Source organism: Zosterops lateralis (assembly GCF_965231275.1).
Source record: "Zosterops lateralis genome assembly, chromosome: 4".
Classification (NCBI taxonomy): Eukaryota; Metazoa; Chordata; class Aves; order Passeriformes; family Zosteropidae; genus Zosterops; species Zosterops lateralis.
The window spans coordinates 18,365,178-18,374,829 of NC_139765.1; the positions used below are offsets into that span (position 1 = coordinate 18,365,178).

At 41.6% G+C, this 9,652-nt stretch overlaps 1 protein-coding gene across 4 annotated transcripts in view; it reads right to left on the minus strand.

Moving 5' to 3' along the window:
• GNPTAB (N-acetylglucosamine-1-phosphate transferase subunits alpha and beta) overlaps window positions 1–9,448 on the minus strand; it is a 39,857-nt gene extending 30,409 nt beyond the window's left edge. For all 4 annotated transcript variants that reach the window (XM_083860339.1, XM_083860337.1, XM_083860338.1 and 1 more), the window contains exons 1-2: window positions 9,292–9,448; window positions 5,402–5,487 (exon numbers count right to left, since the gene is read on the minus strand). In XM_083860339.1, coding sequence (XP_083716465.1) covers window positions 5,402–5,487; window positions 9,292–9,408 — 203 coding nt within the window. In that variant the 5' untranslated portion in view covers window positions 9,409–9,448. The remainder of the gene's footprint in view (window positions 1–5,401; window positions 5,488–9,291) is intronic.
• Window positions 9,449–9,652: the final 204 nt, after the last annotated feature.

Below are 9,652 nucleotides of genomic sequence, written 5' to 3' on the forward strand. Positions count from 1 at the left end.
GTCTCTCAGATTGTATTAACAAGGCATTTCATAAAACAACAATCTCATTTGGGTACATGAATTCAGACTCTAGACATGGCAGACAAATTCCTGACACAATTAAATATCCTGGAACTGTTTCTGGAGAGTTACAGATTTCCTAGCATGTATAAGGCTAGGTTTGGATACCTTTTTCCCATTTTTTAAAATCATAATCCCATCTCCAAGGCCCACAGCTTTGTGTCAGCAGGTACTCCAGGCTACTGCCATGGGTGAATCTGAGTCCCATATAGCAGAAGTATACCTCAATTATTATTTTATATAAAAGTTCAAGTGTCAAGATATTTAATACCTTCCTAAATTGTAGATGGCCTAGTAAACATTGGAAAACATCCTCCTGTGAACCCATGCATCTCAGCATTAGAGAGGTTCGAAGAAGTTCTCTCTCCACCCACTGCATTCTACCAAAAGCATTCTAAGAGAGACAGAGCTTACAGGCAGGTATTTTGCCCACCTGCCCTTCCACAGCATGCCATGCAGAGAGCTTGCACCCAGCTTCATTTTCTGCTGGCTCAGGCTCAACAACTGAAGGACAAAATTTGGTACAAGGTCAGCCAGTAACTCATCACAATACAAGGGGCAGGAACATTTTGTACTCAATTTATCGCTGCTCCTAACTGAACTGCAACACTCAGAGGGTAACAGTGGGGCATTCTGAAACAATTAGAACATTTCAGCAGCAGCGCTGCCCTCCTCAGCAGCACCACCCAGAATGTCTCTCACATTTGCAGGCAGATACTCTCTATCCAAAAAAAGTCAATTTACTGAATACAATTACCCTTCTATTCAATTATTTCACTTGTTTTTTTACCAGAGATAACTAACTTCTGGTTCATTTACAAGGCATGTTTTGAACTAAAATGTCCTCCAGAGGAGTAGAAATTCAATGGCAGGAGCTCTTCCAGCTTTTCTGCATTTGCTGTGATCAGTTAAATTACTGGTTTGACAGTCTCTGGAATGCTACAGCTCAAAAAGGAGTGTTTTAGGAGGAAGCGTCTGACTCAAGTCAGCGTATTTCAAAAATGCCCAACCTTCAGTCTTCTGGACAAAGTGCAGAGTTTATTCACCCAGGCTTCACTGAAGAACACAGCATGTCCAAAAAACTCTGACTCTTTCTATGGTATGAGGCAATTTTGACTTCTGTAAAGCCTCTCTCCATTTTACCATTTCCTAAGTGTGTCTCTATGCGGCAGCACATATACCTATGTAATTTCCTACACTATGCCACATACAGCCAAAAGCTAGTAAATTCCACAGAGGAAAAGCATTTTTGGTCAGATGCAGGCATTTCAATTCAATCAACCCTGGCACGGCAAGCTCATTCTTCATTACCAGTAGCAATAGAGACAGACCAGTTTAAAAAAAAAAAAAAAAGTGAATTGTTTGCAGATCTGCTAGTCTAATTGCTTAAAATTTATTCAAATACTCAATAAATTTTCTTAATGCACCTTTACAGCACACACTATTTCAGAAAGTAATGTTTATCAAACATAATAATAAAAACCAGATATGCCAAGTCAATTTGTTGTTTCCAATTAAGCCAAGTAACTCTTAAAACGGTACCTTTCTGGACTTGGCCAAAGCTTTCTCCATGGTTTCATGGCTTCCTAAAGTACACTGAGAGTTTATATTTTCAGAAGTATGTATTGGAATTTTGCTGTAAAATGGTTTAATTGAAAAGGAACAGATACTACACTTGAGTAGTATGGCTCTCAAACACTATTTTAACATTCAGAGTCTTTTGCAGATAGTTGAAGTTTAGAGAAGTTCAAAAACTCTCTCAAATTCTGTAGCTGTGTTTCCTTCATATGGACTTATACATTCGGTCTTCATCAGAAACACCAGTCTGGCAAATGGGTTAAGCCCAAGATGACCTGAGTTAATTTACTAAATACAGCCACCATTCTAATCAGCTATTTCCCCTCTTTGACATGACTACTGGTTCACTAACAGATGTGACTCAAAGGTGTAATTTGATTCCAAATGGGAATTATCTTAACATCTTTCCATAGAAAATCAACACTTTGGAAAATTGCTTGAAGATTCCCAAACAATTATTGAAGTTTTTACAGTTTTCTCTTTACAAAATATACCCATTTTTACTTGCAAATCTAAAAACATCATAGGCTCCTGCTGGAAGACAAAACCAGAGCCACCAGTCCCCCAGATAGGGCAGGGGAACACTTGCTGGCAGGAACTTCCCATACCCATGGTGTGTTTACATAAGAGAATCATCATCACAGCTGAGACTGTAGGTAGAAGACAAACTTTTGCCTCGACATCCACTGTTGCTGAAGGAGTACAGCAGATTTTGGATCCCTCCCAATATACCATATGGTGATCTCCAACATTGCTGAACCACTTTATGAACAATAGAAGTCTAAGCTGCTCATAGTAAACCTGTTCCAGCTCTGTAACTACACACTAACAGTAGCCGAGCTGTTCCATTGCTATTCCTGCTCCCTGATTTGTACGTGTTTTCCTCTCTCCAGTTTCACTCAGCTCAGCAGTTAATGGCTGGCCAACCACTGACAGCTCTCGCTGCATCATACTGAAATCAGTCTGCACATTTTAAAAGGTGGAGATTATTCCTGCACATCTTCCCATACATATTTTTCAGTTTTAAACAGGACATCCTGGAATAGTAAAGTTACATTTTACAGTAAGTAAACTATACTTACTATACCATTTGCAAATAGATAAAATAAATTGCAGTCCTCACTCAAAACACTCATTGATGGACCTCCATTATTTAGTTTCCTTTTCTCCTCTTTTATTTTCATATCAAAACTTAGTCATCAAAAATGGGTTTGGATAAAGTGCCTTGGTAAAAAGCCCTGGAATTTCTAGTGCATTCTCTCAAGCTGTGTAAGAGCCCAAGCTTACACAGTTTAGCAACTGATTTGGCTACCTGAAAAGTTCTACAGTTGGGATGCCAAGAGTTTGCAACAGAAAGGAAAAACAACCAAAAGCAATTGCTAAAATCTAAGGCAAAACCAGAAGTCTGCCTTCGTCTGGCAGAGGAGAGTGTTCAAAAGGCGTTACTAATGATGACATTGTTCCTGTGTGATGAGCTTTCTGAGTTTATCGTCACAAGGAGCTTGCCCACATACACAAATTTGTCTACAACTCACACTGAGGTTTTCTCCATAGAAGTTGTAAGCTTCTATGGAAAGAACAGAGAATCTCACCTGCAAAGCTCCTAGAGAACAACACAACTCAAATTCAATTAAAGACCCGCTAATATTTCTCAAAGGCCATGCAGCTTTTACTTTCCACAAAGCAGTACACCTGCTTAATTTTATAACCAATAAGCCTCTTGCTCTCCAATTCTGAATATTTTTTCTAGCACTAAAATAGGAACTGATTAAAATCACTGGACAAGCTAGATTCAATCTGGAAGTCCTCATTTTATGCGTAGCTCTATATGTTGCATTGACGCCAGCCTAAAAAACCCCACCAAACCAGCCCTGATGCAAGTGCCTGCTGCAAGACAGGGTCCATTACTGCATTTGTGAAGTTTGACAATAAAAATTAATTGAACCCCTGCCAAGGGACATCTAAAAGTTAACAAATGCCTAAAAGTATTGCTCCACAAAGGTTTCTTGTTGGTATGAATCATTAGAGGAAGTTGATAGCTGCACACAAATATTGCAGCAAACTTCCCTTTTACTCCTGGCATAAGATTGTTAAAGGCATATGGGTGAACTGGAATAATTTAAGCACCCATCATAAAACCTTAAGCTTTTGCTTAGGCAGCCAATAGTTCCTTACCAGGCACTGGATGTTTTGCTCACAATCCACAGAAATGAACACTAGCAAAGAAGTACTTTACACAACCAAAATGGAGTAAGGAAACACTGCAGAAATGGGAACAGACTAGATCTACACCACAACAGTAAGATCTGTCGTTTTGTTTTGGAAAAAGTCAATGGTTTTATAAAAACACTCCAGTTAATTATCACTATGCCAGGCATTTTAGTAGTGACAGGACCAGACTACCATGTTTTACTTCAGTACAGCTAAAACATGTAAGCATTAAGCTATCCATCCATATGAGCTACATCATTCCTCTTTTATCTGTCATCCGTTGGAAAATGGGGGAGAGGAGTAAGAGAAGAGACTACGAAAGTTCCTAGCATTCACCAACACCATGCAATGCATTTTACAGAGTTATCTCACAGCAACTAAAGCATGACAAATTGATCTGATAATTTCTACTGTTCCACAATGCAACAAAGGCAGATTAAAGCTTCTGCTTTCAGTGTTAGTTTTTATCCTGGTCAAGTGTATCAATATTAAGAGTCAAATGATACCTGCTTAGTAGCTTTCTTCCACCCACCAACTCACAGTCCACTTCCTCCCTGAGCAACAGACCCCATGGTGATTGTCCTGAGTTGCAGTGTAGGATGTACACAAAGTATTTATTCTATCACCATCTTCATGAACTTTTGAAACCAGGTGGGGCAGTGTTTTCCCAAGCCCCTGCCTTTGGGGTGTCTTCTGCTAATGGCCCATCAACGCCTTGCCCATGACTCACAGATAACTCCCTCCAGGAGTTATCTCTGTTTAATGGGCCATCAAGGACCCACTTCACACTCATCCCACTGTGAGATGCTCTGCCCAGGGGGAGGAGCCAAGCATTCTCACCTGGATATAAGCTGGTATGTGGGACAGTGCAAGAGCACTTATCCATTGGATTCCCAGAGGAGCAGGGCTGCCAGACCTTTCTACAGGATCACTGCCTCAGGAAGAGCACCTCACCTGGACTGCTTCCACCATCCTGCTCAGGTTGTATTCTGACTCTGTTAGTGATCCTTTGTGTTATTGCATTTATTTTATTTTACTTTTACCTTTTTACCTTTCTTTTTATTAAATTATATCTCTGACTTGGAGCCTCTCATTCATTTTGCTTTCAAACCACAACAGCTAGATAATGATCCTCATAAGACATCACAGAAAACATAAGATAATTTAAAAACAACTTCTCAAAACACTGAATATTGAAATGTTAAGCACATAGGAACAGTACTTATGTTTTCCGATCTTAACTTAGAAAACGTGTCATGGCTTCCCTTCACTGTTAACACTGTCACCATTTTGATATTTCATTAGAGACTGGAGGAATTAAACATATTAAAACCATAAATTTATTACAAGACTAGAGCTTTCAAAAGCCAATACTCCAAACTGGGAGATTATGCACTAACTAAGCATTCACTAAGTTAAAAATTTGCCGCAGATTTAGAGTCCATACAATAAGGTTCTAGTCAACAGTATGTTACTTCAACTAATATATTTTATTTAAGTATTTAACCAGAAAGTAAAATATGCAATAGTGTCAAGTGTAGGTAAAGCTCACCGATTCTGAAATGATTTGCCAGCAACGTTGTCTCTGTATGAATCAAACATAACATGATACTGGTCTCTACTCCACTCCAAGACAACCTGCAGAGAAAAAAAAACAAAACTACTTGATGTCACCACCTTCTATAGTCAGACACTAATTTTCATCTTTTGAAATGTTTAACCACAATCAATTTCATTCAAATTGATCCATGCATTAATGAACAATCCCACAATCCCAACTAAATTATGTCACTGAGGCAGCAATCGGACCCAGAACTGAAGAGCACTGAATTTAAACAAATCTTGCTTTTCTCTGCAACAAAGAATTTCATTACTTACGTACACTCTTTTTAAACTACTTTTTTTTTAGGTCACCTCCCTCTTGTTTCTTAGCATTTAAAAATTCAGGAACGTTTTCGCAAAACTGAGACCTAAATCAAATATACTTTGATACAAGCAGGAAAACCCTAAGACGTACACAGCCCTGCACAATTTTGCTCATCTTTTTCTATTCTCATAAAAGATATACTGAAGTATACACACCTCCAAAATCTGAGCTTTGCTAACAAACAGCCAGGAAAAAAACCTACAATTTTTCAACACTGAAAGTGGTAACTATGCTTTGACAGAACAAAGAAGTCCAAGTATTTCGAAACAGAAGTAATATATATGTTCTCCTCTGAGATAAACTTGATATGACATCATTTACAGTGAAAGTCCAACCTTGAAAACTACACTAGCATTTTTTGCTGTTTTAGAGTTGAAGGCACATTCACCTAATTTACTGGGGTAACTACATATTTGTATATATTGGAGAGGGAAACCCCCCCCCCCCAAACAAACAAACAAAAACAACAAAACAAAAAGAAAGAAAACCAGGAAAGCACAGCACTTACAGTATTTGCTTTACATCACTCTTCCTAGACTTTAATGTTATTATCCTTATTTCTTGTATTGTGGGAAGTATGAAATATACCATTTCACTAAGGTCACCTTCAAAACCATAAACAAATCATCTTCCCTCTTAAGAGGCTACACATCCGTCTACTCTCATTGCCGCTAAAGCAAATGAAAGCCTTCCATAAAGCAGGGAAGTTCCACCATGTACCTGGGTGACAAGAGCACACATGCAATTCCTGCCAGAGCTGCAAGTGGTCTCTTTGCAACCAACATGACATCAGCATACTTCCATGCCCTGTCTAGAAGAAATACGGAAGTATTTGAGTAAAAATATATTATATAAATAATACATCTGTCCAGAAGAACAACATTACCCAGTCGAGCCTTTTTCTTTGTCTTTTGTGTAACTATAGTGAAAAGGAAGAGGACAGATATCTTAGGAACACATTAAGGAAGAAAGTTAAAAACTCTTCCTACCCATTTTTTCCCTGCAACTGTTTCCTCCTCACACATTATGCATGGTGAATAATGCCTGGAGGCTGTTTTGTTTCAACTTTATATACTGGTATTATAAAACCACCACGGGAACATTAAAAAACAAGGGGCAAACACACTGCATCAGACATGATAACAATGTCTCTGGCATGTTCTTGTTATAAAGCATTTTACAAAGCAGAGCTACCTATAGAAGTATGGCCAAGAAGGGTTTATAATCTAACTGCCCTAATACTTAAAGTTCATCTTACAAACAGGGAACAGGATTGATTTAGACCTGGCTGCCCTGTATGTTTTTGCAGAAATATTTCTCACTCATGTTCAATGCCCTAGTATTTCACTGAGCTCAAGGTTTTCCTTCAAATGAAGCTAATTTGCAGCTTCTGGTTGTGAGAACACCATTACCAATCTCAAATTATTTGCCCTAATCATCCATTTTTACTCCATCAGTAATACTGGTATTATCATGAATCTAAGAAATCAGACCTAATTTTGCCTACTAGAACAGAAAAAAACCCTGGTTCTGAGGATGGGGGAAAAGCAGAAGTGCAAATGCTGTTCAGACACCAGAGTCTGATAAGCGCTGCCTCACGCTGCTTTTTATTGCTTGAGTTTCCTGCAGACAGCTAGAAGTGGTTAAACTGTTAATTTATAGAAAGATTTCTTGGTTTCATTTTCCAAACAACCTCACAGTCTTTTATTAGTTGCTGCCTTGCAGATTCTGTATGGAAGAAGAGAAGCATCCATGTTCATTCTCACGAGCCTTGTCTCTCCTAAGTCACTGAACTACCACTGTTTACCAAATTGCAAAGGCAAAAAGCAAGATGCATGCAAACATCTCTCACCAGGCTTATCTGATACATTGGGGGGGAAAAAAAGTGCAGGTGGTTTTAGCTGGGGTTTTTTTGGTTTTTTTTTTTGTTTTTTTTTTTTTTTTAACCCCATTACTAGTCACATTTGTTTTTTCTTCACATATAATTTGGAAAATCTACTCCTAAATGAATCTTCCTGTTCTTTTGCTCACTCTCTAAATTGTATCTAAGCTTTCCAAGTAGCTTTTAAAGGGCTGGAAGCAGCTTTTTTAAACTAAGCTTTAGCAGGAAAATCTGAGCAGTGATTTTGACTGACTCTCACCAAAACCAGCCATAACTTAGACAACTACTGACATATTTTTGAAAATCTTCAAAGTTCTATGATATCCTAAAGTTGTGTTTTAAGTCCACATTCTGAAGAAACGAAAAATTATGTCAGTTTCACAGCATCAGGAAAACTACACCAATCCAAGTTGACCATCATGAACAAACAGCTGCCTATGAGTACTTTACAATTACTTAATTTGCTGATGGCTTTGAAGTGTTTCAGGAACTTGTGGTCCCCGCAAGACAGCAGAGATTAGTACTTTATGGAAAGATGTGTTAGTACACAAAAAAAAAATTCGACTGTGGTACATGCAAGAGTTTCAGATAATACTTTTTACGGCTCTTCTTTTATTCCTCTCTATCTGAAAGAACTCATCAAATTAAAACAGATAAGGGGGGGGGGGGAAGGAAAAAAAAAGGAACAGGTTAGGAATCACGAAATTCCAGCCTGTTTGTATTGAACACTGCCATCCTTTCAGAGTGACAAAATACTTGATTTACCTGATTCCTCACTACATTAACAAACACTGCGCTGAAGTAGGATTCATTTTCTCCTCTCCAGATCCCTTCACTGATAACTTACCAAATCGATAGGACAATGTGAAATGAAGATTTAAATATTCAACACATCCATGTAAAATCATATTTAGAAAAAGTGTAATTACATTGCATCATTTACAAAATAATGCAAGCGAACTAAGTAACAAGTAGCGAGCAAAGCAGACCCCGCTGCGCAGCTTGGAGGCAGGATACATTTAACTCCTTAAACCCCGGAGAGGGAAAAGATATTGTCACTCCCGGCCGACGTGTGAAGGTGACATCCAGCAGAGGCTTTAAAAGACTCAAACAAAATCACAGCACTAAAAGTCACCTGATGAGGGAAGCGGAAAAGAATTGTCCAAGATCAGCAAACAGCAGCTGACGAACACGCAGGGCTGTGTCACCTGTCAGACCCCAGCTCACCCCCGAGGGGACACCCGGGCGCTGCCATCGCCGACGCCCCCCGCAGCCCAACACGTGCGGCCGGGGCAGCGGGAGCGGCTGCGCTCCGGGACGCGGGCAGAGACAGCCCGTTCCCGCGGGCACGGCGGGCCTGTGGCGGCGCCGCTAGGCACAGCGCGAACGGGGCACATGGCGGCGCGATGGGCGGGACCTGTCATACGCAAGGAGCCCGCAGAGGGATCTCGCTGCTCGCGGGATACCACAAGTACCCGACTCCCCCGAGGAACAACAGCCGCAAATCCCCGCGGGGCCGTGCAGCCGCGGGGCTGCGCCTGTCTCGCCGACACCGCTCGGCTCGGCACGGAGGGAGGGAGGCAGGAACGGCAAGGGGGGCAGCCACGCCGCGCCGGCGCGACCCCGTACTGACCTCCCCGAACTGCAAGGCGGAGACGATCATGAGGACGAGGCCCCCGAGGCAGAGGCAGGGCCCATACCTGTGCGACAGGCAGGTATAGGTCTGGCGCTGCAGGAGCTTGAGCAGCATGGCCCGCCGGCAGCCGCCGCCCCGCACGGCCAGGCCCGGCCCCGCTCCCCGCGCTGCCTGCGCCAGGCGGGGCCGCCGGCTCGGCGCCCTCCCCGCTTCCGGCAGCGCCCGGCGCCGCCTGGCGGTAGCGGAGGGGCCGCGCTGCAGCGCTCGCGCCGCGCCGCGCCCCTGGCGGGCCGCGCAGAGGGAGAGGAGCTCCCGGCGCTCCCGGGGGCGGCGAATTGGCTGTTCCCATCGCTGGGGG